This window comes from Myxozyma melibiosi (genome assembly GCF_037950935.1).
Source record: "Myxozyma melibiosi strain Phaff 52-87 chromosome Unknown BZA70scaffold_2, whole genome shotgun sequence".
In the NCBI taxonomy this organism is placed as follows: domain Eukaryota; kingdom Fungi; phylum Ascomycota; class Lipomycetes; order Lipomycetales; family Lipomycetaceae; genus Myxozyma; species Myxozyma melibiosi.
Window position 1 is genome coordinate 269,021 of NW_027042916.1, and position 24,822 is coordinate 293,842.

Sequence of the window (24,822 nt, forward strand, 5' to 3'; positions counted from 1 at the left end):
GTGTGTTGACGGTTGGTTTGGAGCTGAATACTGACTGCTTCAAGGCTTCATTCACCGCCCTCAATATCGAAGAGGACAGCGATTTCTCAGATGGAGAGGATCATATTCGCGAAGTTCAGGTAAATATGCAATCAAATATGAATATCTCACCGCATACTCACAGATTGTGTTCTATCTCCAGATCGAAGAGGCATTCAAGCTATTCCAAAAGGCTTTGAAAGCTCATTACGACAAAGATTGGGAGCTGGCTTCTGAAACATACAATGAGCTATTTAAAGTCGATATCTTCTCAACCGAACTCGTAAGCCTGTTCTTGTCTCTCTTCAACGATTCCTATCTCTCTCCTATGACTGACTTGTTGATAGACCGGGAATATCCCCCATCGATCCACAGCCTAAAGTATCTAGCCTACAAAAACCATGGGCAGCTCGTTCTCGACTGGATCAGGCTCAGCCACCGTTCGCTCAGCGTCAGCGAATTGCACGAAAAGTTACTTCAGGGAATGGCCGAATTTGCAGAGGCTCTGATTCATGAGTCTGATGACACTGATTTCTGGCTCAAGATCGCTGCCTACATGCCGGCTTTGAACTGCAAACGCCTCTCCCGCTATGCCCTGGAGTGCGTCGTCAGTGAGAATTCCAGACCAGACACCTTCGAAGACGCTCTTAGCACCGAGTCCCTGTCGACCCTAGACGACTTGGCTGGCGTGAACGCTTTACGAAATGTATGCTCTATCAATTCTTAACAATCCGGGTGACCACCAGCTCTAACTTAAACATCCTATAGCTGCTCACTGATCTCGGCGATATCAAAGCCTTGGAACACCCTCTCTACAAAACACTCGAAAAACTCAAGTTTGATGACGCCGTACAGAAATATATCGAGGCCAGCACAAGCACCCCTAATTGGCTCAAGCCCTTGATCGAGGATATCCCTCTAATATCCGAGACTCTGGCTAATAACCGGCCCGAGCCAGTGACCATCAAACTTTCGAACGAGACCTGGACATCGGTGGGGAAGTCATTGCTACAGTACTCCTCAAAAGCGTCACTCTCCATACAGCCTCTTGAGCTTGCTATCGTATCTCTAGAACTTCAACCAGATGAGACACAAGACGCAGAAGTGAAGATGCAACCGGCGCCTGTCGAAAAATCCGAGCAGACAGAACCAGAGGCGGAGGAGAAACCTGAGAAAGACAATGAGGCCAATGACCAGATCGAAGCTGCTCGGAAGAAGAAAAGGAAATCATTTGCAGATCACCAGATCGAAGGCGAGCGGTCTAGTCGGAGAGTACGTGCGCGTGCTGAAGAGCAATCAAATGCGGAGACAACTAATGATCACGAGTTCTTTAATGAAATGGATCAGCTCTTCGAGCCGCTTGGAATCAAGTTTGGTGATTTGATTGCCGCTTCGAGTATCGAATCGGATGATGTTGCGGGACCCGATCTTCCTCTCAAAGACTTCATGTCGAATCTCAAGCACCCCAAAGATAACCTATCTAAAACTCTACTGCACGGCGACGGAATTCAGAATCCTTCAGCTGCGGCTTCACGTCTTTTGGATCTCGCTATATCAAAGCCTGTCGCTTCCTCTACGGACCATCTCGACGAGACAAAAGGAGTTGAGGAGTTCGTCTCATCTGTCAATGATCTGAAGAATTCTTACCAGGAGGCCTCTATTGCATTTATCAATCATTTCATGCTGCCGCAAGATGATGGTACTGAGCTCTTCCTGGAATACCAATGGCCATCCAGTCTCACCAAAGTCATCAAGAGGACGGCGACCTTCTACTACGATTTAATGATGAATCTGATTTCGGAGTCTGTGAAGGCGCCGACCAAATCAAGCGTGAGATACGCCAGATTAGCTCAATCATATTTCGAACTACTTCTAGATGACTTTATCGACTGTAGTCAGCAGCAGGCTGGCTCTGCGAGTGGGAAGGCGCATATTGCGGAGTATCAAGAGAGACTGACATGCTGGCGACTATTTACCATGGACTTGCTATCTTCGCTAGGCTCCGAGATTGATGACAACCTCCGCCTTCGTTTCGAATGGGCCACTATTATTTTCGAGCAAGCCATAGGGACATCTCATGAGGATATCTCGATCTTCTTTGAGGATTTCAGAGAAAAAATTGAGCTTCTATCTGCTGATATTTCAATATTACTTCCCAACAGCGCCTTCATACCAGATATCTCTGCTGCCGCTATCGATTTGCAAAAGTCAAAGCTGCAGGCTGCATCATTATTTTCTGGGATCTTTGAAGCTTCTACCGATGATCCAGAGGAAAGAATCAAGCTGCTTGAGGTAATTCTGGAACGTGGAGATCGCGATCAACTCTCAGACATTGGGTTTGATCTGAAAGTCATTGAGAATTTTGTCGAGAACTCGTCTACGGAGTTCAAGCTGTATCTGTGGACACTTCTTCGACAGTCGTACGAGCTCGCTAGTGATTGGAAAAAGTCATTCGACTGCGTGCTGATCAAACTTCGCCTTGTCATTCGCGATCTGACCTCAGCGGACTATGAGAAGCTAGATTACAGCCACCGATCTTTCGTTATGTTCAAGTCTCTTTTCTTGATTCGTGAGCTACTAGCTAAGGCTGCTGATTCTGTGATGTCTGACGATAAATACATCGAGTCGCTGACAAACGATGCGGTGATTGAGACGTCTCAGTCTCTAGTTCAGCTCCTTCGAATTCTTCACGTCTATATTCTTTACGAAGACGGTGTTGTTGCTGCGGGTGGATCTATAAGCGATAATAGCACGTATAACAAATGTGCTTCAAGATTGCGTACAATGATAGTTCAGGCTTGGTGGTATGCATTGTGATCTTGCTTCCAAACTTTGACTTTATACTAACAGTTCATAGCCTACTTTATCTCTGCTACCGAAGACGGATTACGGAGACAGAGGTCGATGTATATGCTCGCGACACCAAACTCCTTGTGTTCCTCTTTGCTCTACACGAAGAGCTTGGTACCCGAGAATTTTGCATGGTGTCTCATGGTATTTTTCTGCAACTTCTCCAGAACGAAATCATGAGGATAGACCGGCCCTCAGAAACAGAATACGAGCTGCTGCAATGTATCCACTGCCGATTCGGGCTCACGATCAGTGGCGAGTATTTCTTTCCGTATGACCATAAAGCTACACCGATCTCGTTTGATAAAACGAACGCTCTTCAGTTGGTGGGCGTGGTGATGTCTCTGGCCATGCGGCGGAAAAACACGCAGTCGAATATGCCGAAAGCCGACCTAAAGTCTGTTTTGGATAAGTGCTGCGAGGTCATCGGGGTGCCGCGCCGCGATCAGAGTGAGTTCGTTTTACTTGCTTTTTAACTGATTTGTACCTAACATTCCTCTTTAGCTTCCATTTACTATAACCAGAGCGTCATCGACACTTATCTTGCCAAGTCCATCCACCCGTTGTTGCTACAGCGATCTCTTAAAGGCCTGGAAACGATATCTACCATACCGGTACAGGGTGACTACTCAAAGGGTAAGTTGGCAGATATTACTCGTTAGACGTAACTATAATACTGATCAAGCTATTAGTTGCCATGATTGGATTGTATTTTCTTCAAGGTCAAATTTACCTCACTCAATACAAATCTCGAAAGAGGACAATGGCAGGCCGCACCGAGGATCTAGACTATGCAATTCGATATTTCAAGGTTAGTTATCACACCTGTTTTGGACCTTTGGAGCATTTCTGATATATCTTATTACAGCACGACCTTGTCTGCGATACCAATCGATTTGAATCGTGGTATGGTCTAGCGCAGACCTACGACGCCCAGGCCGAAGACGATCTAACCTGGAGCGCCGAAAAACTGAACGGTGATCAAAAGACTGCGATCGCGGCCACGCAGCGAAAAGCGCTACTATGCTACTTTCTGGCCTTGAGTTTACTCTTGAGGAACGAAGCGATCGTTCCGCCTGATTCTGTGCTCTCTACGTTCTGGACTGATTTCGGATATGAGCTGTATGCGTCCACCCGGCCTCCTAATGAAATGGCTGCCTACCAGGTTGCTGAATACGAGCGCCATTTCAGCGGAAGTTTAGGAATGTATACGAAGCCGGCTCACTCGGAAGTCAAATCCACGGCTGCTTTGAAGCTGAGTTTGAATATGTTTCAGCAAGCTATAAAACAAGAGCCCACGGAATGGAGGAACTATTACATGCAAGGCAAGTGTCTGGGGAAGCTGGACGCCGAGCCGAAGCAGGTTTTAGATTGCTATGTCAAAGCACTGGAGTTTGTGCCTGAGAAAGCGCCGTCCGGAGACCCGATTTTCGAGCCGCAATACAGACTTCTTGCACTTATTTCCAAGTATTTTTATCGCGAGCAGATTGATATTTCTACTGCGCTGGAGTATGTCAAGAAAAGTCAATACTACAAGGAGCCTGAGGAGCCGATTACAGAACGCGCGCAGCTCTTCACTCTGCTGATAGACTGCCTTACGCGCCTGAGGACGGCGGACAAGAAGCACTGGCATCACCGTCCTACTTATCGGATCGCTGTTATAGCGGATAAAGGTCTGAATGATGTCACTCGAGCCAAAGAGGAAATGGCGAGTCTGTACTCTCTGAAGGCGGCAAAATCGTTTATGAATATATGGCGCCCAGAATTTGAGAGAGCGGGACGTCATTTCTATTATGCGTACAAGTACACGAAGTATTACATCGACCTGCTAGGAAGGGACTCAGACCTGGAATCGCTTAATCTCATCACCAGAAAGCTGCGGAAGCTGTCGAACGTGATTATCAATCCTTCGGAGGTCTGGGAGTTTGCATGCAAGAATATCGTGGAGGTGTTGCGGAAGCTGAGCGATATTCCGGACCGCTATCTCGAGAACAATCTCGTGGCGATCTCTGTGGATGAGTTTCTGAGCAAGTCTGCTAGACTCGAGACTTGCTGTAAGTCCATACAGCCGCTGCCGAAACTGCTGTATTATCTCTATGAAGCGTATGAATTACGGAAGATGAATGTCGGGTTTGCGTCCACGGCCGGATTAGGACTCGACGACGCGTTCTCGAGTATTTACTTGAAGCTGTATTTCTCCGTCCCTGAGCTCGAGCGAGAACTTCTTGATAAAGCCGGCGGTCCGACGACGCCTCCGCCGGTGGACGTCGACATGTCCGGCGACGACGGCAGTTCGCCGATGGGTCATTATGTGACTGCCAGCAACACGCCCACGGGATCCGATCATAACCCGACATCAGTCGACAGCAAAGCCGTCTCTTCCGCGCTTGGAACTTTGACTACAACGATGGCGTCAGATGCTGCTGCGCCTCCAGGTACGCCTGCTCCGACTACGGGACCGGTTACGACTACCACCGGACGCTCGCGAACAGCTAGAGTGACGAAGAAGGAGGTCATATCCCGAGCTAACGCGCTGATAAAGCCGTATGTCTCGGTTTTGGAAGCAGCTGCGGCAGCTAATACTGCTTCGAAAGAATCCGCTGCGGGTAAGGAACCGTCGTCGAAAGAGACAAAGGAGGCTGCTGATTCTTCGGCTGGCAATTCGTCAAACGAAGCAGCGACGACGACGACGACTGAGAAGGCCGAGGTTAGCGAGGAGGTAAATGGCGCAGAGGCAGATGCTGTAGACGCTGCACCTGAGGCTTTGGCTTCAGAGGCGAATGGTGCAGAAACCGCGGCCGTGGAAGCGAGTGGTGCAGCTGTAGATGCCGACGCGGCGGAAGGGAAAATGGAGGAGTGAATGACGAATCGAGAAAGGTGGATAGCTCTGGTGTGTCTGAAAAATGTATTCTGGGTTGGGTTACGGGTTTGGCGTCGATTTATTTCATATGTTCCTCGCGATCGGATGAGTTTTTCTTTATATCAATGTACGCTAATTTGTTCAAAACGAATATGTCGTAGAATTCAAAACCTTGTAGAATACAGAAAGGCAATCATACTAATACAATAAAACTACAATCAAAAATGCCGACGCAGTACCCAGACCCCAGCCAGCACAGACCTCATTGAAGCGCCCCATTCATCATAAGACCATGGTCATTGCCGTAATGCTGTCCTGGGGGAGGCCCCTGTTGCGGCGGCACAGGCACCTGATGAAGCGGCTGCTCGAAGCCGGCAAACGAAGGCGTCTGCAGCACCCTCGGCATGAGATTGTAGACCGAGTGGCTGTAGAGCGCGGTGTCGTTGTCGACCATGTAGTGTGCGTCCTGGTCTGTTTCCTGGGGAACTTGGGTTCCGGCGCCGGGAAGGGGGGTTGTGTCCTGGGAGGGAGGGTTAGCTTGCTTGGGTGATTTGAAGGGAGGGGTTGGGGGGTGTACTTACGTCGATGACGTTTGTGAAGACAACGGGTTTGGTAGGATCCTTGGATGAGAGTATAGGAGTGCTCGTGCCAGAGACTGGAGTCGAGGAGGCTGTGCCTGGCCGTGTGAGCAGCGGCAGCGCAGGTTTCGATTTCCGCTGGGAGAGAATCTTCTTTGTGTTTGGAGAGTAGATTGCGATATCGGGGTGTCGTGCCTCGACCATAAGCAGCAGATCTACTAGCTGCTGAGGCGGGAGAGAGAGTAGGTAGACGCGTTTCTGGGTATATCGTTAGCATGCCCGTTATTTTTGAGGATGGAGGAGTTCACGTACCTCTTCCTGAGTGAGTGAAGCGCCGGTCATACCCGTCTCCAACGGCGCATGCACCACGATCTTAGCCTGACAATTCGCACAGAACCACTGCGCTTCCGCGACCTCGATGTACTCGCGTCCGATCGGCGGACTGTGGCACAGCTGGTGGTAGGGATCGTTGCAGCCGTCGCAGAAGACGATGAGGTTCGAGTCCGGACTGTGGCCTCGTTGGCACACTTTGCAGATCTGTAGGTCGCGGCGGAAGAAGAGGGATTTTTTCTTGCCTGGAGGGTGGAGAGTGGTTAGATTGGAGTAAGATGAATGGGAGGTAGGAAGTAGACGTACCATCTGTATCTGCGAGCGGGTCAAATTGCTGAGGCTTATGGACTTTCCGTCCAGATTTTGTTTCCAAACCGTCAAAAAGAAACCCCTCGTCAGAGTCCTCGTCGTCCTTTAGAAGACACAATTAGTATCAGTAAGCCAGGGCAGATAGAAAAACGAGAACGCAGCATACGCTCTTCTTTGATCGCCTTTGCTTTCGCTTCGGCCCAGTTTTCTTTGGTTTTGTGCCTGCAGCGGCGCGTTTTCGGGGTTGGCCTAGTGCTGTGTAACCAAGAGGAGCATGCTCAGATACGGGTAGCTGCTGCTGTTGCTGTTGATGTTGTTGTTGACCTCCAAGTTGTCCCGCTGGCGCGCTCGCTTGGGTTTGTAGTAGCGGGAATTGAGAGTTTGAGGAGACTTGCGCCTGCTGCTGCTGTGGTTGTGATTGTGATTGTTGACCGAGAGCCTGCACAGAGGTATTGTACGTCTGCTGTAATGCTGTGTTTGAGCTGGTATTAGTCTGAGCAGTGCCGTTGTTCGTGTTTGTGTTTGTGCTTGTGTTTGCGCTTGTCGGTATCGGCGCCGAGGACTGATACACGTCCTGCGGGACAGCAGAGCCCATCTGCGCCCCCGACGACATCGTGCTGGCCTGGTTCTGATCTGCTACTGTTGATTCACGCGTATCTGCCCATGAAAGTCATGGAAATTGGTTATTCCGACCGTGGATGCCGGTAAATATGGTGTTGGTATCTGCAACACATGTCAACAATACGCTCCACACCACCACTAAATAAACTGTTCTCTTCACCCATACCTTGACAGTGCTATCCTCGTATCCAACGCATTCTTCTTCTTGTCCTCGTCAACAATTTGCGCGCACCAGTATCGTAATCGTCTCACGTCGGTCTTTGGGTCTTATTGTCTGGCTCCGCAGCCGACAGCCTGGGACTTGTCCCCCTGAGCGGTCGACGCTTGTAACCTTATTTATGCGTATTTGCATAACTTTATGTGTATTTAAACTTTAACTGTGCTGGTTTGTGGGTTATCTGATGGCAATTTAAGTGACCGAGTTATGCTGGATATCTTGAATATCGAGATAAAGTGCTGCGATTGCGGTAGGTATCCAAGAAATGAGACTCAAGCTATGATTCCATCCGCTTTCATCTCAGAAATAACCTCCTTGCTAAGCCCCACCTCTCTCTCCAAAATCTCGTCGGTGTGCTGTCCCAAAGTAGGAGGCGCCATTCTAATCGACGGCTTGGAGAGCGAGTATTTTACCGGCGTGTTCACCATCTTGATCGGACCGCAGTCTGGGTGGTCGACTGTGGCGATCATGTCCCTGGCCAGGACGTGCGGGTGGTTGAGTGTTGACTGGACGTCGTTGACTGCTGCGTATGCGATCCCGCTGCCTTCGAAGATCGTAAGCCATTCCTGAGAGCGATATTAGTTCTAGGACGTAAAAAGTGTTACAGCGAAAATTGAAGGGGGAGAGTCATACTGCAGTAGTTTTCTTGGTCGTCTCCTCAATAATCATAGGTACGAGCATCTCTCGATGCTTAACTCTGAGCGGATTCGTCGCGAATCTCTCTTCCTCTATCCACTCTGATTTTCCGAGAAGATTGCACATGATTCCAAAGAGCTTGTCGTTTGCGCCTCCAATCATGATATCCCCGTCTTTGGTCGGGAAGGCCTGGTACGGGCAAATGCTGGGGTGGGAGGTTCCTTGACGGCCGGCGTCTGGTTGGCCGGATATTAGGCATGATGATGCGATATTTGCGAGGGTCGCAACCTGTGCGGTGGTTAGTTCGAGTTGAGTAGGATATTCGTTTGATATTTGGAGTGGTAGGTACCTGGCAGTCCGACAAGGCCACGTCGATGTATTGTCCACGTCCTGTCTTTGCTCGTCCTAGTAGTGCGGCCATAATCGAGTTTGCTGCATACAAACCGGTCGTCAAATCTGTAAAGATGATATCAGACGACCAGCTTCTATAGCTCCACGGTGCTATTCAGCAAATATATACCTGTAACGGCGACGCCCACTTTCACAGGCGGCCCATTGGCCTCGCCAGTGATATGCATCAATCCCATTTCCGCTTCAACCATTACATCGTACCCTGCTCGGTTTCTATAGGGCCCAGTCTGGCCATATCCCGTGATGCTGACGTAGATAACCTTGTCGTTCTCTAGCTGATCGTACGCGAGGTTATACCGCGACAGAGTTCCAGGTAGGTAGTTTTCGATAACGACGTCGCTTTTTGAGATTAACGATCGTAACGTGTCTTGTCCTCGCTTGTCTTTGAAATCAATGGCTAGAGATTTTTTGTTTCTGCGCCGTGGTCAGAAAAACTGACAGAGTTAGGGAAAGGAAATTGCCTCAAAAAGGGGGAGTGGGACGCGGTTCATACCGATTGACCTTGAAACGAGGGTATGTCAGTACATATATAGAGATGAAGTGCCCGCAATTGGAAAACTCACACCAAGAAAATAGGCACTCTCGCCGGGTGATTGAAGATTATTGTGGTTTTTTGCAAACGGAGGACCCCATGTGCGGGTATCGTCGCCCCGGGTGACGTGTTCGACTTTGATAACTTCGGCTCTAGACGAAAGATCGCGTTAGTACAGTTATCGTCTCTGAACTCCTCCTTATTCGTTTTGTTCTGGCTTCGTACCCCAGGTCAGCTAAGATTTGAGTCGCATAAGGCCCTGCAAGTACACGCGTAAGATCGACGATTCGCACGCCCGACAATGGCAGTTCGAGATGCGAATTAGCAGGCGCCGAAGTCGATGAGTTCCGGCGAAGCCAGCAGCTTTGCGCCCACATCTGCGCTGACAGTCTAGTTCCTGCCAGCTGTGGAAGACGTCTTCTATAGCACTGCAGCAGCATTGTGGAGTGCTCTATCGTGTATTCTAAGGGAGGTTGTGGGGAATTGGGGAGAATCGGTCTGGATGTCTGAGGCTTGGGATGATTGATGTTTACTGTGCTCGGCTGACTGTCGGCTTCCGCGTAGGAATCGTAGACATCTTTCTACACGCATTTTTGCAGGCAAAAGCAGGTGAAAAGTAACATAACTTCTTCTGCATATTCTAAGCACCGCAATATACAATTCAGACAAATCCAGCGGTACTGCGTCTATTCTGTCGCAAGTAGTCCGTCCAATAACTTCCTGTTTGGGCACGCATAATAAGGTTTGTAGATCCAGAATCCGCCTCCGACTTCGCAGTCAGACATCGTCAGAACTCCCAGTACTTCCCATATCCAACTGTTCTTGCCCGTCTTTCCCTGATCTTCAACTCCGAGGCCTTTATTAGTATTTGTTTGACTGGATCTACTTTTTGTATATCATTATAAGCCACAATGTCGTTTAACAGACAACTTCTTCTCCGCGCAAGCCGGCTGCGAGCTAGCACTGGAACGTTCTGCGCCGTCTCGGCCTCGAGGACACCATGGCTCAACACAGCAGCAGGGTCGTTTGGTGCTCGGCACGAGAGGACGTACGCTGTTTCTGGTGGCCCGGGGATTAATGAGGAGATTTTCAAGTCCACTTTTATGAAGAAGATCTCGTCCTCCCCAGAGGTATGTCTTCATTACTTTCTCTTTTCGATTCCATACTTTGCTTTTTTGCCCTTGTCTCCTCGGTATTAACAAGAGAGCGAATACATAGGTGATGAACTGTGTGGCAGACGTCATGGAAACCATCAGGAAAAAGGGTGCGTTAGCAGGCGACACGAAACCGAGTATGTCGTTGTTTCTCTCATTGCTTCGCGACAAGGAGATCAGCGAGTCAATGGCGGCCTGTACGTTATTTTATCTTGATTCATATTTTGCGATTGAATGATAGTGTGCTAATTATAACGACGTTTGTCTGTGGGATATAGTGAAAACAGCTCTCGACAAAAATAAGATTCATTTTACAATTGATGAGTAAGTCCTTCTCGCTATGGCCTATCAACACCTATGCGCAGAATCATGAATTGCTAACGTTTGAAACCTACAGGATCAAAGGTATTACCGAGTATCTCACGAAGGGCAAGAAGCGATGAATTGGCACCCGGGTCGTGAGCCATGTTCAGATAGTCTTGGTCGATGAATTGATTAGATCACATTTACCGTTGTGATCCCACAGACCATATATAGTTGATGCTCCAGTAGCAATCTGTGCACGCTTTTTTATATAAGTTCATTCATTTGGAGCGCTGATCATTCGCGCAGACCGAGATATCGGGGATGTTAGGTATGCCAAAATCTACGAACCAGTGAGATCTTTCAAAGCTCAAGAACTATGATACACACGTAGTCAATGCCTCTCCATAAACTACCCAAGTAGAATCATAACTTCTATAAACAAAGGTGCTATCCAAGCAGTCGGTTGTATCCTCGGGTCGTTTGGCAAGAAAGTAGCGACCAACCCCATCGGGTTTGGGTTCCCGATTAGGCCGCCGATTGTTGCTCGGCTCTCGAGCAGAGAAACCGACTGATTCCACTCTAATCCTCTTTTCTTTGCCCCCGACCACCTCTCTGCCCGTTCTCCGACCTATTTTCACCCGGCGAGTCTTTCAGCTATCCTGCTTTTGAGAAAACAACATGGCTGGCCCTTCTCACCACGCCTCTTCGCGAGTATCGCACGCTGCCGGCGCGGCCAGCGGCAAGCGAGGAGCTGCTGCTACCGGCACCGCTGCTGCGATCGCGGCTGCCAACGCCGGTGCCGCGACTGCCAACGCTGCCGGGGTCGACGAAGCCGGAGTGCCTATCGATCCTGTAAGTCTTTCTCTGCTTTGATAATTATGATTCTCGGTCGGAAAGAACGTGTGTGATGGGCAAGGAACTCTTGTTGACGCAGTCTTTGTCTGCTTAGGTGAACTTCGACACCTTCCCCGACGATGCGCTGCGCAAGTACCGCGCATCATACAGCATGCCCGACAAGTCCTCGATCTCGAACCTGGGCATGCTGCTGAACGGTAAGGTCGGGCAACGGACGTATTCGTACAAGCACCGGAACCGGATAACGAAAGAAGAGCTCGCCGGTGCGGTCAAGCGGCATTTTATCGCGCAGCCTGCGCGCGAGGTCGAGATGATTGCTGGGTTCTTTTACGCCGTGAGGCATCAGAGTGAGTCTTTTTGTATGTTTGGTGTTAGTCGTCAGGATCTGGCTAATGTTTTGTTTTACTTCAGATGAGACTCTGAAGCTCAAGTTCCCGCTTCCATGAGCTCCGCAACAAGTGATTTAGCTTGAACACCAAGAGACAGTGGCAGGGACTTTGAACAAACCGGGCGTTGGTTTCATTTTATTCTACGGCTTTGGTTTTAGCAGTTTTATCCAGGAGATTCATTTTTTTTACTTTGTTGTTTTGTTTGGTTACTGCGGATCTGTTTTGCGCGGGGTCGTTTGGTTGTTTTTGTCATCTGGGTATTATTTGCATTTACCGATTTAGTCAGGTTGACTCATGTGAATAAAAATAAGAAAAAATCTAAATATTGAAATGAAAAGTAGGCTTATAGCCATATATGCGATAACAAGAAACAAGATAAAAACAGCCCAATACTCCTATAAGTCTATCACCCGAAATATGTAAACCCTAGCTAAATACATAGTGAAAAGATCAACGACTAACAAACTATGACCGCACCAAATCCAATCCGAGAATTATCTTCCTTTTTGATGAGTGTTTTAGTACCCGCCGACGTTGTTCATCGCGTTTTCGATGAAGCTGTTACTGGCTGTGAATGTAAAGTTCGCGAATGTGTCGTCCTTGGAATACGACCCGTTCTGGTCAGCGCCGGGAATTTCCAACCCCGATCCAGGAGGACTGAGTGCCATGGACGTGAACTCGTCCGAGAAATTCTCTGCCAAGATCGGATTGGTGATGATGGGGACAATGGGGGGCACCACCGACGGATCACGGCGTTCGAGCTTTGCCCAGTCGATTCTGCGGAAGAAGCGGTGCTTGCGGATCGTGCTGAGGTCGTCGGGGATATTGCCGCCCAGACGTTTCTTGGGTTCCTTGCGTAGGAGACGGGTGAGGAAGTCTTTGGCTTCGGCGGTGATGTAGTATGGCAGGACTAGCTTTGTCTTTTGGATCTTCTCGACAATGCGCTTGTAGTTGTTGCCGGTGAATGGGGGAGTGCCGGTTAGGAGATCATAGCAAAGGGCCCCGAGTGACCACCAGTCGACAGCGAAATCATACGGCTTGCCGAGCAGGATCTCAGGTGCCATATACTCTGGTGTGCCTAGGAAAGTCTTGCATTCACCACCGTCGCTGGATACTTTGCTGAGGCCGAAATCAGTCAGAACCAAATGCCCTTGTGAGTCGAGCAGGCAGTTCTCCGGCTTCAGATCGCGATAGACGACGCCGACGACTGTGTGGAGATGGGTCAAAGCAAGGACTAATTCGGCAGCGTAGAATGAGACAACGGGCTCGGAAAGCATCTTTTCGGAAGCAAGGTGGGAAAACAGCTCGCCACCTTGGGCGTACTCCAGAAACAGGTAGAGGCGGTGCTGATCCTGCAAGGCGTAGAAGAGCTTGACGATGTAGGGATGACGCACAGACTCTAGAATAGCGCGCTCGGTCTTTGTCTGCTCGACCAGCTTCTTGCGAACCATCATCGACGCTTTCTTCAGCTGCTTTTGCGCGTACAGACGGCCGGTGGCCTTTTCGCGTACAAGAAGGACCTTGCCGTACGCGCCTTTGCCGAGGACTTTGATGTATTCGAAATCCGAGGTCGTCATTTTTCTTTTGATGCCGTCGGCTATACCTGCGAGGTTGCTGTCGATATAGTCTGACGAGATGTCGACCTGGTAGGAGGTACCGAGAGAGTCGTCGGGCATGAACTGTTGGTTTTTGAGGTAGCTGCCCATCTTTGCCACCCCGTCTGTGATTTCGGAGACCGCTTCGTCGACCTCTGCAATGATGGGAATACTGTTGCTTCCGTTATAACTCCCTGCCAGGTGCTCCGAAGCCGCAAATGGCTGATCGTCCATTAGAGGCGATGGGGCCCAGATATCCTCACGGGAGTTGACGGAAGAGACGGAGCGCCGACGCGAGCGGCCAAAGTCCATGTCCATTTCGGACTCGTCAAAGGCAAACACGGCCGCCATCTCTGCTGGGATGTATTGGTTGTGAAGGAGAAGTACTGCGGAGAGAGGGAGTAAGTTAGCAGCGGTGGCCAGCAAGGGGATGTGGGTCGGGGAGAGGTGTACCTTGAGTGAAAAGCCGCGCAAAAAGATGATTTGAAGCGGCAGAAAGCAAAAGCCCCCAGCAGCAAGTACCAGTGAAGAAGAATACTACAGAGCGAATGCCATTAATGGCGAGAAGGAGAGCAGCAGAGTGACGATAAAAGACGGTGTTTGGGGAAGTTGGGAATTTTTTTTGCCGCCGCGTATCAGCGAGCGCGCAACTCCCAACGTGCTCTGCCGCCGCTCAGACTCGGTTCGCGTGGCTGTGCAGTTCTGGGTCGCGATGTCGGGCGGTTTAGTATTGTGAGGGCTGGATTATTAGATCCAGAATATGTATTTGCTTCACATCACTATCATACCCTCTGCCATGTGCTTTCTTCTATATTTCTGCAATAGTTGCAGATAACAGAGCTCTGCGGTCTTATCAGACTGTATTTTAGACCTGCAAACGCACTGCTGCCGCAGTGTGATGATGTCCAAGAATATCTAAACACCAACCCCTCAGACTCACAGTAAGCCGCAACTGCCCCTCGAAGCAACACCCAGAGATCAGGAGAAAGCCACGGTACTCGCGCACTTTGCATCTCCTTTCTATCAACACATCCCGGGCATCCCTGCTAGAATTAGGAAATGGTCCAGACAGCTGTTCCAGAGTATGTCTTTATTTTGTGTTGCTTGATCTCTGGTGCTCGGCCGGATCCGCGGGTGCTGGGCAGTGAAAGCAGGGGCACTGGGGCTGTACAGAGAGAGCTTCCGGAACAGCTCTCTTGATTCACCGAGTGTCCTGCGACCGCTGCTATCTGCGCGCAGTCATTGATAGACCGCGATTGCTGCTGGATGCTAACTGTTGTTTGCGATTGCTAGGATTCAAGAGATTGAGATCGGTGAGGCCGTGAATGCGCGTACTCAGGCATTGGCCTCGTTCCACTCCCTCGGTCCACCCGATCTTGTTCATCTCACCAAAGTACACGCGCGCACTGGAGTGAAAGAGGTTGGTTTTGTATCTGTCTGAAGAAGGTATCAAGACGCGATTATGATTGCTAATTACAATTGCGCTCTAGGCCGGAACCTATCATTATGTCACCGGCGTCGACCCATCCTCGGCATCCGTTGCTGCGTACATGAACACTCTCACATACGCCCCGGGCGAGGGACAGATTTGGTTTGGAAAAGTCCAGCACTGGAACATCCAGACTGGTGTTTACTGGTGTGTTATTGCTGCGATCGGTGTCACAAAGGGTGAATGGCCTCGCTAACAGATAATGCAGCTGCTACAATTCACTATCTAGAGTAGACCTTCGTGTCCGTGTTCACATCCCAGGTTCCGTGGAGGCCTTTGTCATTGACGAGCGGGGAGAAAAGTATGCTACCATCTGAAAGAAGAAAGTCGTTGTGCGTTGATCTAATCTAGCTGTCCAGGCACCCGGTCACAGAACAGCTGATGCAGGAGACTTATGTTTGCTCAATCATTCGTGCGTTCCTCTTTGCGGATGATGATGATTATAATATCACTGCCTACCGACGGTTCAATCCGATTCCCAACCGTGAAGCCGAGGATAAATTCTTGGATGCGGCTGCCAAAATGTTCTCTAGAGGTAATCTATTCTGTCGGCTGTCATTCTTACGAGCGATCAGTATTCTTACTTGATATCCCATAGGCTGGCAATTTGGCTCAGAGCTCGAAGTCCAGGTGCCCACCCTGATCTCAAACAACCTGACCGCGACCTTCTTCAAGTATCTCGAGGTGACAAAGAGCTACGACAAAGGCGTCAATCTCCTCGAAAAACTAAGAGAAAAGGACTCTGATTTCGCGGCCCTTCTGGCTCGCTGCTACCTCGACATGGACGAGGAAGTCAAAGCGGTACAGCTTTTGCATAGCAGCGTGGAGGAGTCTCTTCGGGATCCTAATCTGTTGGACCTTCAGACTAGGTTTTGCATGTCGAAAGGACGGCTTGATTTTGCTGTTGCGACCGCTAAGCGTGCTGTCGACTCTGCGCCCTCTGAGTTTGCACCTTGGGCGCGATTGGTGAAGGTCTACATCGAGCAGCAGGATTTCCAGTCGGTATGTTGCACAATCAGAAAATATGAGGTTCATTTGCTTTCTTACTAATCACTTTCCTTGCATAGGCGCTGCTCACTCTGAACTCCTGCCCGATGTTTCCGTATCAGAACGTTGACCTTCATAGAATGCCAGTGGCCCAGCGGGTCCACCTTCCTATTCCTCCCGAAGGAATCATTCAGGACATCATTGACGACGCGGTTGCCGGAGAAGGCGAGACGACGACTGTCGATCCTGCGCTTGCACGTCTTCCTGCGTCGTCTCTGCGCGGAACGTTTGCGCAGGCGTACGAGTTGCTGGTGGAGATTGTTCATGAGATTGGATGGGATATGCTGCTCAAGTACCGCTCGAAGGTGTTTATTATGGAAGAAGAGTACCGCAGTCTCAAGACGGAGACGTCGAGTGTGCAAAAGACAAACAACCACAGCCGCGCGGACAGCGACGCGTCAAATGTTGCGGTGAATGGAAGAGAGTCGACGACGTCTATTCCCGAGGGAGCGGGCGAGGAAGAAAAAGCTGCGTTGGCGAATCTCGTGAAGCCTGAGAACAGCGTCGACGCGGTTATTGTCAAGGGAAGCGAGGACGGGCATCACGCGACGGGTGAGGATGAGGCGACAAGCAGCACTACTTTCCGAAGCAAGAGACTGTGCGAGCGATGGCTTGATAATCTGTTTATGGTGATGTACGAGGACATGCGGGTGTATACCTTGTGGCGGGCCGAGTCGGCGCATTATAGAGCCCAGCAGCTTCCGTACAAGAAGAGTTTACGGGAGTGGGAGATTCTCGGTGCGCTGGCGGTGCGGATGAAGCACACGGAGGAAGCCGCGGAGGCGTACAACTCTGCGCTGGAGATCCGGTTTTCGGCGAACGCGCTCAAGGGATTGCTAGAGATCTACATTGCCAAGAAGGAGCTTGTGACGGTGCTGCACACGGCGATCAAGCTGACATCGTACAATCACCGCTGGTTCAAGGAGTTTTCGCCGCAATTGGTGCGGGCGATGCAGGGGCTGGTGCTGGAGGAAGGGTCGCAGAAGCTGCGGAATATGATCCAGGGATCTGATTATAGCAGTTCGGTGGCGGAGGTTATGGATATGTACTTTGATATTGCGAAGCAGTTCCGTTGGCCTGGGTACGAGGAGGATGATGATGGTAGATAGTGTATTGATTGCATGTTGTTTGATTCTCATCTGTCGTTTGTTTCTCTTCATTTCTATTTCACCTTGTCATTTTCGTGTTTTTCTATGCTCTCTTGTACCGTACGTGTTATAAAGTGTGGGACGGAGACTTTAGGCGGTGTAAAGTAGGATAGTGTGTTAATCTGACTTGATGGTGCATTTACTCCAAGTAGACAAAGTAGTAAGGAAGAGGTCCGGATTGTTCGAGTTCTCTGTCCGGTGGATACACACAACTACAAAACAGATTGGCTTATTCTACTGTTGTTATATGATTCAATTATAGATAACAGTGCTATTTCCAAGAAGAGAAGGTGTCTAATATTTGCACCGCACTAAATCGACAGGGGAACTTAAGCTTTCAGTTTGTTCCTTACCTCCGTCATCTCGGTCATATACCGTCCGCGTTCTGACTCAACCAACAACCGCTTCTCCTTCTTCTCCTTCTTGGAGTTGCTTACATCGATGTGTGCACTGCGGTAGTGTGAACCTGCTGCTTAGTTGTTTTGAAAGCTAGTTGAAAGGCTGGAAGAGGTGCGATAGCGACGAAATGGCGCGTGAGAAGTCTGCGACGGAACTATTTCCGACGCAACAAGCGTCTTCAGACCCCACAGACTCGTCGGGCAGAAACGAAAAAGACAGACAGAGTCAAGAAGAGTTCCAGAGTCACGATATCTCTAGTAAAGAGGAACAGGAGACTGAGCAGAGTAGCGTCGCGACACCGACCGACTACGAACCAGCAAACCAGACGCACGATCTCGAAACCCCACCGGTGGTGCCCACAGCGACGACAGCGTCCTCTGCCGTGCCGTACTCTGTCTTTTCAAAGTCGATGAAACGAGCACTCTGCGCCACGGCCACTTGCTCAGCGCTCTTTTCGCCGCTGGCGACGAGTATATATTTCCCGTCCATCACGACGATAGCAAACGATCTGCATGTGTCTGTCGAGAGAATCAATCTGACCGTGACTACATATATGATTTTCCAAGGTCTCGCGCCTTCATTCTGGGGATCGCTCGCTGACGCGCTCGGTCGGCGACCAGTGTACATCCTCACTTTCCTCGTGTTTGTCGCTGCGAATCTCGGGCTAGCCCTGCAAGGGTCTTACGCGGGCTTACTCGTGCTGCGGATGATCCAGTCCACGGGCTCGTCTGCGACTGTCGCCATTGGCGCAGGCACGATCGGCGACATCGTGGTCCCTTCCGAGCGGGGGTCGTACATGGGTATCTTTTCCGGGGGCGTAATGGTTGCGCCTGCGATTGCGCCTGTGCTGGGAGGCTTGTTGTCGGAATCGAATGATTCGTGGAAAGCGCAGTTTTGGTTTTTGTTTGCCGCCGGTGCGGTCTTGGTGTCGGTGTTGTTTTTGTGGTTGCCGGAGACGGGTCGGATGATTGTGGGGAACGGGAGTATCCCTGCGACCGGGTGGAATCAGTCTTTGCTGCAGAAGCTGTCGCGCAGGAAGCAGAAGAAACAGCAACAGCAGCAGCAGCAGCATCAGCAGCAGGAGGAATGCGGTGAGATTGCGCAGAAGGGTAAACGGAAGAAAAGGATGGGAAACCCGCTGCGGTGCTTGATTATTATTATGGAGAAGGATATCGCGGTGGTGCTGCTCGGACACGCACTGGTGTATACGGGCTACTACTGCATCACCGTCGCGTTCTCGTCGCAGCTAAAGACAATCTACGGCTTGAGCAGTTTGAAGATCGGCCTGTGTTTTCTGCCGTACGGCGTCGGCAGCTCGATTGGATCGATAGCGAGCGGGCGCCTGCTAGATCAGGAATTCAAGCGGTTTGCGGCAAAAGCAGGCTACGGCGCCGACGGCGGGCGCAGTGTTCGGCAGAACCCCGACTTTCCAATCGAAAGAGCGCGGCTACGGATTGCGTTCCCGATGATTCTGACGTCGGCTGCGTTGACGGTGGTGTACGGGTGGACGTTTCGGAAGAGCATTTCATACGCCGCGCCGCTGACGCTGCTGTTTTTCAACGGGCTTTCGATCGTGGGGTTTTTCACGTGCGTGCAGGTGTTGCTGGTGGATCTGTATCCGCAGGAGTCGGCGTCTGTGACGGCGTCGAATAACCTTGTGCGGTGTCTGATGGGCGCGGCGGGGTCTGCGCTTGTGGATATCGTGGTGGGGAAGATTGGGATGGGGTGGACGTTTATGATTGTTGCGGGGATGGACTTGCTGGCGATTCCGATACTGCTGTGGGAGTATGTCAAGGGAGGGGATTGGAGACGGGAGAGGTATTACAAGTTAAGGGCGAAGGAGGAGGAGGAGAGGAAGGAGGAGCAGGTGGTGGAGCTCGATGTTGGTAGGGGCGACGACGCTGATGGCAGCGACAACGGCATGGAGAAGCAGAGGGAGTAACAAGACACGGTCAAAGGTGCATTGGGTTTGGTTGCAATTGATTCATTTCTTAATAACTAAACAACATTCAAACAACAAAAACAAAGATCGACCGCTGATCTCTGGTCTTCTGGTCGGTTTGGTTTCGAGGCCCAAAAAGGCTCGACGAGGTGGCAGCTGAGCCGCACGTCAATTAAATAAATAGCCCGCGGGTCCTCGCCGCTGCCCCGCCTCGGCCGCTGCTTTCTGTTCGTCTGCGGTCTTGTCGATGCTCAATTAGCGCTTGGATTTGGATACAATTCACGATAGAAGAAAGAGGAGGAAACACAGCAGAAGCAAAGGATCATGGGCTGCTTTGTCTCGCTGTTCTACGACGTGATCGTCGTCACGGTCGCGGGCCAGCTTTATCGCGGCGCGGGCAAGACCGACCGCGACGATCGGCGACGGCAGCACTGGCTCAGTCTGGCGTGTCTTGTCTTTGCGCTCATGTCGTTGGCGATGAGGATTGAGGTCGTGGATGCCGGGGGTGGGAGTGAGGGTGCTCGATCAATTGGTGCTGCTGGAGGGCGGTGTTCGTTCGCGGCTCCGGAAAACGCGGCAAGTGCTTTGCTGTGAAGATATCAAGTTTCTTCACGCCAGAGTTACGGCAAAGAACGAGAAAGTGTTGGTCGAGAAGGATTCTTGTGTTTGAACACAAGTACACGTCTTATCAAAAGTTCTGAATCAGTATCAGCGAGCACGAGCGAGCGCACAGCTCACCGCATCTCTCTTCCTCTCGTCGCCGTCTTATCGCATTGATACTCTCCGCACCGCTCCTTCGTTTATTTTGACTTGCAACTACTAAATATCCCTCCTCATCTCGTTTTACTTTTGGTTTATCATTGACTTTGTGCTTTTGTTTTTGTCTTGTATCCCGTCGTTTTGCTCGATTTTGGTTCACTCGTTTGTCGTTCGTTTAGTGTTTGGTGTTTTTGGTCATGACTTATAAAATGAAAGAAAGGAGAGGCTATAGAGTCTCTTTGTTATATTGAATACAATTGTTACAGTATACTCTACAGCACTTCAATTGTGTGAACACCAAGTGCCCTTTCGCTCTCTAGGTCTGCACACCATTGCCTCAGCACCATCTCCACTCTGACTCTCTCTTCCTACGAAATTCTACCGTCACTTTCCGCGCAGCCAGAACACAATCACAGCACTCAATTGTCTCTGCTCTCCTGCACATTGTGGAGATACGGAGATTGATCTGATAATCATGTAGTCAGTGCTCTGTGATCGTAATCACAAATCACAGATATCTGTGACCCAGTCTTGTGCACGCAGATGCCCGGATTCGATATGAGCGTCCAAAGAGCGCAATAGCATCATCAGCATCACCAGCATATACGCAGCTTCCTGCTGCTGCAAAATAGAGATATACACACACACCATGTCGGTCGCACCGAGCACATCTCCGACGACCCGGACGAGCCAACTGCCGCCGGAGGTGGTCGCCCACGAGGCCATCATCATCGACAGCGACATCGAGGACATAACCGAGCCCTTGCTGCCGTCCAACACCCGCGCGACGCTGCCAAATCCGTTCGTCAGCGGCCTGTCTTCCCGAACATCCTCTTTCACGGCCTCGCTGACCTCGTCTACCCGGGGAATCGCGCCCTCGGGCGGTAGTGGCGCGTATGGATCGGGCGAGCTGTCGAACTTGAAGCTCGCGCTCGTCTTTCTGTCGCTCTATATTGGTGTCTTTTTGGCGGCCTTGGACGGCACGGTGGTCGCGACTTTGCTCGCTCATATTGCGTCGGAGTTTGATGGGTTTAAGAACGTGTCGTGGATCGCGACTGCGTATCTTATTGCGAACGCGGCCTTTCAACCTCTGTATGGAAAGTTGACTGATATTTTCGGACGGAGACCGGGTCTCCTATTCAGTAATGTGAGTTCCTTCTCGATACCTTTTTTATGCTTCTTATAGGAAGATTGACTGACTGACTGCTATGTAGATCTGTTTTGGTGTTGGATGCTTGGGATGCGGAGTAGCCACAAACCTATGGTTTCTTGTCTTTGCCCGAGTAGTAGCAGGCATCGGCGGTGGTGGCCTCACCGCACTCTCGACAATCACACTCTCAGATCTTGTCCCGCTGCGGAAGCGGGGTGTGCTGCAAGGCTTTGGAAACATCATGTTTGGCTCCGGCGCCGCTCTCGGCGGCATCTTTGGCGGGTACGTGACTGCGCATCTGGGCTGGCGATGGGCGTTTTTGCTGCAGCTGCCGCTGATTGTGTTGTCTACGCTTGCGATCCAATTCCTGCTTGTTTTGCCGCCCAAGGCGCGGGAGTACGATTCTGACGACGACGATGCGATTCTCGATGACGAGGAGACCGAGACTGCGCGCGAGCATCGACTTCTGGGCCGTGTGGATTTCGCGGGCGCGGCGACGTTGGTGGCCTCGCTTTTGGTGTTTTTGTTTGCCGTGTCGATTGGCGGGAACCAGGTGCCGTGGTCGCACCCGCTGGTGCTTATTTCGCTGCCGCTGTCGCTTGTCATTATGGCGTTTTGGGTCTATATCGAGCTCTACATTGCAAAGGAGCCGATTATCCCTGTGCAGTTGCTGAAGGACCCGACGATTTTCGGTGCGGCGTTTTGTAACTGGTTCATGACAATGTCGGTCTACTCGCTTTTGTTTTTCATCCCGCTTTACTTTGTCGCGGTCAAGGACACGTCCGAGACGACGGCGGGGTCGAGTCTGGTGACGAACTTCATCGGCGTCGCGGTCGGCTCGTTCGGGTCGGGGATATACATGCGTGCCACGGGAAAGTATTACAAGATCGCGATGCTCTCTGCGGGTCTCTATATCGTTGGCACGGGAATGATTTGCACGCTGGCGGTCGACACGCCGATAACTATCGTCTGGCTGTACACGTTCCTTCCGGGCGCGGCCTACGGCTCGCTTCTGACGGTCACGTTGATCGCGCTGATTGCCGCAGTTCCGCACGAGTACCAAGCGGTGACGACTTCGATCCAGTACGGCTTCCGCGGCACGGGCTCGACGCTCGGCGTAGCGGTCGCGACGAGTCTGTTCCAAAACACGCTTGCCAAGTCGCTTCGCGAGCGCGTGTTTGGCTCGGACGCGGAGGAGATTGTGAAGCGGGTGCTGGAGAACGTGGAGGAGGTGAGGAATCTGCCGGGGTATTTGATTCCGGTCGTGCGCATGTCGTATATGGATGCGTCGCGGGCGGTGTTTGTGATGTGTTTTGTGCTGGGGATAGCGACTGCCGCGATGGCAGCGATTATGAGGGAGCATGTGCTGCATTCGACCATCGACCGGCGATAGTCGACAAGTTCAGCAACAATTGCCTATAAATACAATATCATCACCATCTTCTTTATCTGCCTCGGCCAAGCACAGATTCATAAATTAAGTGATTGCGGCGCAGAATGACGTCATTCCTAAACCTATGCCCAGAAAAAAAGAAAAAAAAGAAAGAAAAAAGCGAATTTAATCGAGTTAGAAAATCAATTTAATGCTGGGCGGACTAAACTCCGGTGGTTTGCTGGTTCTTGGTCTTTTTATCACCGTCTGCTCTCGTTCTTTGCTTCGCTGCAGGTCTCTGTGGTTTTATTATTCTTTCTTAGACTCAAGTAACAACTGAGAACTACGGCAATGGCGGATCCGGCTAAAGTCAGCCTGCTGGCACAGACAGACTCCACAGATGGGGCACCCGAGTTTGAAGATGTGACCTCGAAGCTCGTCGGCCAGACCGCACCACTACCACCGCTCACAGGCGCAGCAACCAAGCCCGGGACCGAGACCAGGCCCGCGGACTACTTCGACGTCCACAGCGATTCATCGTCGGGCGCAAACTCGCCCGTGCTCGGCGCGGCACGCGACTTCTCGGTCGAGACTCCTCAGTTCCCGATAAGCGGGATTGAGCCGGCGAGGGCCGGCAGCGGTGCTGCGGGCTCGCGCGCGGTGCTGATGGGGCGGCAGGCGGTGGGGTCGTTGAAGGTGTGGTTTAATGCGAATATCGGGTTGCTGCTGTTTGCGGTCGCGCAGCTGTTTAGCAGCTCGATGAATCTGTTTACGAGACTGCTGGAGACGTCTGCGAATCCGCCGTTTCATGCGCTGCAGATTGTCTTCACTCGGATGCTGATTACGATGATTGCGTGTACTGGTTACATGTGGTATAGAAAGGTGAGCACTACTTTGTTGTGATATTCTGCGCATAGTCTAACTGTGGATAGGTTCCCGATGCTCCGCTGGGTCCCAAAGGAATCCGAGGCCTGCTCGCCCTTCGCGGCTTCACCGGCTTCTTCGGTCTGTTTGGAATGTACTACTCGCTCACCTACCTCTCTCTGTCCGACGCAACCGTCATCAGTTTCCTCTCCCCCACCGTCGCGGGCTTTGCCTGCTCGATCTTCCTCCACGAAGCCTTTGGTCGCATTGAATTCATTGCGGGCCTCATCTCCTTCGCCGGTGTGATTCTGATCGCGCAGCCGGGCATCACGCCGCCTCCGTCATCGACCGGTGGACACACAGTCACCTCCGCGCAGCGATGGGGCGCGGTCGGTGTGGCCATGGTTGGAGTGTTTGGCGCCGCGGGCGCGTTCACCGTGATCCGCAGCATAGGCAAGCGTGCACATCCGCTTATTTCCGTCAATTATTTTGCAATTTGGTGCACAATCATCTCCTGCATTGCGCTCATTGCAACGCCTAGTATAGGCTTTGTTTTTCCGAGCACGATTCTGCAGTGGGTTCTTCTCCTGAGCATTGGTGTGTGTGGATTCTTGTACCAGTTCCTGCTCACGGCGGGTTTACAGCGCGAGAAAGCCGGGCGGGCGGGGAACATGCTGTATCTGCAGATGTTTTACGCTTTCCTGTTTGAAAAGTTGGTGTGGAACGATACGCCGGATTGGATGGAGATCGCGGGCAGTGGCATCATTCTGGGCTCGGCGGTGTGGGTCGCGGTCAGCAAGCGCAGCTCGGAAGCCGTGTACTCGAAAGTTGGGTCTGGCGCTATCTCGGAGGGGCCGAGGAGTCCTAGTCCTGAGGAGTCGATTGAGATGCGTAGCTATTCTCGCGGCGGGGTTGAGTCGAGAGTTTAGAAATCTGTGGGGGAAGGAGATTTACGATTGGTTTGGGATTTGAGGGTTGGTTTTGGATCATA

The 24,822-nt window shown here is 51.1% G+C and overlaps 11 protein-coding genes across 11 annotated transcripts; 8 read left to right on the plus strand and 3 right to left on the minus strand.

Annotated features, from left to right (window-relative positions):
- The first annotated feature begins 165 nt into the window (after positions 1-165).
- BZA70DRAFT_107697 (uncharacterized protein) lies at positions 166-5,869 on the plus strand. The gene is made up of 7 exons (XM_064909382.1): positions 166-301; positions 366-724; positions 787-2,822; positions 2,876-3,318; positions 3,373-3,504; positions 3,561-3,679; positions 3,737-5,869. The coding sequence occupies exons 2-7, from the start codon at positions 503-505 to the stop codon at positions 5,726-5,728; spliced, it is 4,944 nt and encodes a 1,647-aa protein (XP_064769608.1). The 5' UTR covers positions 166-301; positions 366-502; the 3' UTR covers positions 5,729-5,869.
- Positions 5,870-5,881: 12 nt separating this feature from the next.
- On the minus strand, positions 5,882-7,831 carry BZA70DRAFT_274583 (uncharacterized protein). The gene is made up of 6 exons (XM_064912001.1): positions 7,733-7,831; positions 7,112-7,668; positions 6,943-7,048; positions 6,619-6,881; positions 6,310-6,564; positions 5,882-6,248 (listed from the first exon to the last, which is right to left on the minus strand). Exons 2-6 carry the CDS (start codon positions 7,556-7,558, stop codon positions 5,991-5,993), a joined length of 1,329 nt encoding a protein of 442 aa, XP_064769609.1. The 5' UTR covers positions 7,559-7,668; positions 7,733-7,831; the 3' UTR covers positions 5,882-5,990.
- Positions 7,832-7,926: 95 nt separating this feature from the next.
- Positions 7,927-9,922, minus strand: BZA70DRAFT_245671 (formyl-coenzyme A transferase). Its single transcript, XM_064910629.1, has 7 exons — positions 9,588-9,922; positions 9,394-9,514; positions 9,324-9,331; positions 8,940-9,244; positions 8,769-8,875; positions 8,417-8,707; positions 7,927-8,349 (listed from the first exon to the last, which is right to left on the minus strand). Exons 1-7 carry the CDS (start codon positions 9,800-9,802, stop codon positions 8,056-8,058), a joined length of 1,341 nt encoding a protein of 446 aa, XP_064769610.1. The 5' UTR covers positions 9,803-9,922; the 3' UTR covers positions 7,927-8,055.
- Positions 9,923-10,147: 225 nt separating this feature from the next.
- BZA70DRAFT_293987 (uncharacterized protein) lies at positions 10,148-11,399 on the plus strand. Its single transcript, XM_064914424.1, has 4 exons — positions 10,148-10,492; positions 10,581-10,713; positions 10,795-10,840; positions 10,914-11,399. Exons 1-4 carry the CDS (start codon positions 10,274-10,276, stop codon positions 10,957-10,959), a joined length of 444 nt encoding a protein of 147 aa, XP_064769611.1. The 5' UTR covers positions 10,148-10,273; the 3' UTR covers positions 10,960-11,399.
- BZA70DRAFT_274596 (uncharacterized protein) lies at positions 11,400-12,413 on the plus strand. Its single transcript, XM_064912002.1, has 3 exons — positions 11,400-11,674; positions 11,772-12,024; positions 12,089-12,413. The coding sequence occupies exons 1-3, from the start codon at positions 11,501-11,503 to the stop codon at positions 12,121-12,123; spliced, it is 462 nt and encodes a 153-aa protein (XP_064769612.1). The 5' UTR covers positions 11,400-11,500; the 3' UTR covers positions 12,124-12,413.
- Positions 12,414-14,270, minus strand: BZA70DRAFT_274598 (kinase-like domain-containing protein). Its single transcript, XM_064912003.1, has 2 exons — positions 14,115-14,270; positions 12,414-14,047 (listed from the first exon to the last, which is right to left on the minus strand). The coding sequence occupies exon 2, from the start codon at positions 14,010-14,012 to the stop codon at positions 12,585-12,587; it is 1,428 nt and encodes a 475-aa protein (XP_064769613.1). The 5' UTR covers positions 14,013-14,047; positions 14,115-14,270; the 3' UTR covers positions 12,414-12,584.
- A 300-nt stretch (positions 14,271-14,570) lies between these two features.
- On the plus strand, positions 14,571-17,540 carry BZA70DRAFT_274600 (Chs5p-Arf1p-binding proteins-domain-containing protein). The gene is made up of 7 exons (XM_064912004.1): positions 14,571-14,743; positions 14,955-15,081; positions 15,152-15,297; positions 15,359-15,451; positions 15,510-15,685; positions 15,749-16,152; positions 16,218-17,540. The coding sequence occupies exons 1-7, from the start codon at positions 14,721-14,723 to the stop codon at positions 17,304-17,306; spliced, it is 2,058 nt and encodes a 685-aa protein (XP_064769614.1). The 5' UTR covers positions 14,571-14,720; the 3' UTR covers positions 17,307-17,540.
- Positions 17,541-18,108: 568 nt separating this feature from the next.
- Positions 18,109-19,563, plus strand: BZA70DRAFT_223863 (putative MFS transporter; the record flags this gene model as incomplete). The annotated part of the gene is made up of 1 exon (XM_064910198.1): positions 18,109-19,563. A coding segment is annotated over one exon (1,455 nt), but the record flags the coding sequence as incomplete, so codon positions are not given.
- A 447-nt stretch (positions 19,564-20,010) lies between these two features.
- On the plus strand, positions 20,011-20,356 carry BZA70DRAFT_288058 (uncharacterized protein; the record flags this gene model as incomplete). Its single annotated transcript, XM_064914003.1, has 2 exons — positions 20,011-20,218; positions 20,283-20,356. The coding sequence occupies 2 exons, from the start codon at positions 20,011-20,013 to the stop codon at positions 20,354-20,356; spliced, it is 282 nt and encodes a 93-aa protein (XP_064769616.1).
- Positions 20,357-20,969: 613 nt separating this feature from the next.
- Positions 20,970-23,148, plus strand: BZA70DRAFT_245684 (putative MFS drug transporter). The gene is made up of 2 exons (XM_064910630.1): positions 20,970-21,592; positions 21,660-23,148. Exons 1-2 carry the CDS (start codon positions 21,095-21,097, stop codon positions 22,986-22,988), a joined length of 1,827 nt encoding a protein of 608 aa, XP_064769617.1. The 5' UTR covers positions 20,970-21,094; the 3' UTR covers positions 22,989-23,148.
- BZA70DRAFT_293994 (uncharacterized protein) lies at positions 23,130-24,760 on the plus strand (the record flags this gene model as incomplete). The annotated part of the gene is made up of 2 exons (XM_064914425.1): positions 23,130-23,849; positions 23,900-24,760. Exons 1-2 carry the CDS (start codon positions 23,319-23,321, stop codon positions 24,758-24,760), a joined length of 1,392 nt encoding a protein of 463 aa, XP_064769618.1. The 5' UTR covers positions 23,130-23,318.
- Positions 24,761-24,822: the final 62 nt, after the last annotated feature.

Bases quoted from the DNA above. Each gene is read 5' to 3' on its own strand.
- BZA70DRAFT_107697 (XM_064909382.1), top strand. From the start codon at position 503: ATGGCCGAATTTGCAGAGGCTCTGATTCATGAGTCTGATGACACTGAT. The intron at 2,823-2,875 runs GTATGCATTGTG...AACAGTTCATAG, and splicing joins ATGATAGTTCAGGCTTGGTG to CCTACTTTATCTCTGCTACC. The intron at 3,505-3,560 runs GTAAGTTGGCAG...TCAAGCTATTAG, and splicing joins ACAGGGTGACTACTCAAAGG to TTGCCATGATTGGATTGTAT.
- BZA70DRAFT_274583 (XM_064912001.1), bottom strand. From the start codon at position 7,558: ATGTCGTCGGGGGCGCAGATGGGCTCTGCTGTCCCGCAGGACGTGTAT. The intron at 7,049-7,111 runs GTATGCTGCGTT...TGTCTTCTAAAG, and splicing joins AAAGGCGATCAAAGAAGAGC to GACGACGAGGACTCTGACGA. The intron at 6,565-6,618 runs GTACGTGAACTC...CGATATACCCAG, and splicing joins CTTCACTCACTCAGGAAGAG to AAACGCGTCTACCTACTCTC.
- BZA70DRAFT_245671 (XM_064910629.1), bottom strand. From the start codon at position 9,802: ATGCTGCTGCAGTGCTATAGAAGACGTCTTCCACAGCTGGCAGGAACT. The intron at 8,708-8,768 runs GTACCTACCACT...ACCACCGCACAG, and splicing joins TGGCCTTGTCGGACTGCCAG to GTTGCGACCCTCGCAAATAT. The intron at 8,350-8,416 runs GTATGACTCTCC...TATCGCTCTCAG, and splicing joins CGACCAAGAAAACTACTGCA to GAATGGCTTACGATCTTCGA.
- BZA70DRAFT_293987 (XM_064914424.1), top strand. From the start codon at position 10,274: ATGTCGTTTAACAGACAACTTCTTCTCCGCGCAAGCCGGCTGCGAGCT. The intron at 10,714-10,794 runs GTACGTTATTTT...TGTGGGATATAG, and splicing joins CAGCGAGTCAATGGCGGCCT to TGAAAACAGCTCTCGACAAA. The intron at 10,841-10,913 runs GTAAGTCCTTCT...TGAAACCTACAG, and splicing joins ATTCATTTTACAATTGATGA to GATCAAAGGTATTACCGAGT.
- BZA70DRAFT_274596 (XM_064912002.1), top strand. From the start codon at position 11,501: ATGGCTGGCCCTTCTCACCACGCCTCTTCGCGAGTATCGCACGCTGCC. The intron at 11,675-11,771 runs GTAAGTCTTTCT...TTGTCTGCTTAG, and splicing joins CCGGAGTGCCTATCGATCCT to GTGAACTTCGACACCTTCCC. The intron at 12,025-12,088 runs GTGAGTCTTTTT...GTTTTACTTCAG, and splicing joins TTACGCCGTGAGGCATCAGA to ATGAGACTCTGAAGCTCAAG.
- BZA70DRAFT_274598 (XM_064912003.1), bottom strand. From the start codon at position 14,012: ATGGCGGCCGTGTTTGCCTTTGACGAGTCCGAAATGGACATGGACTTT.
- BZA70DRAFT_274600 (XM_064912004.1), top strand. From the start codon at position 14,721: ATGGTCCAGACAGCTGTTCCAGA. The intron at 15,082-15,151 runs GTTGGTTTTGTA...ATTGCGCTCTAG, and splicing joins CGCGCACTGGAGTGAAAGAG to GCCGGAACCTATCATTATGT. The intron at 15,298-15,358 runs GTGTGTTATTGC...CAGATAATGCAG, and splicing joins ATCCAGACTGGTGTTTACTG to CTGCTACAATTCACTATCTA.
- BZA70DRAFT_245684 (XM_064910630.1), top strand. From the start codon at position 21,095: ATGTCGGTCGCACCGAGCACATCTCCGACGACCCGGACGAGCCAACTG. The intron at 21,593-21,659 runs GTGAGTTCCTTC...ACTGCTATGTAG, and splicing joins CGGGTCTCCTATTCAGTAAT to ATCTGTTTTGGTGTTGGATG.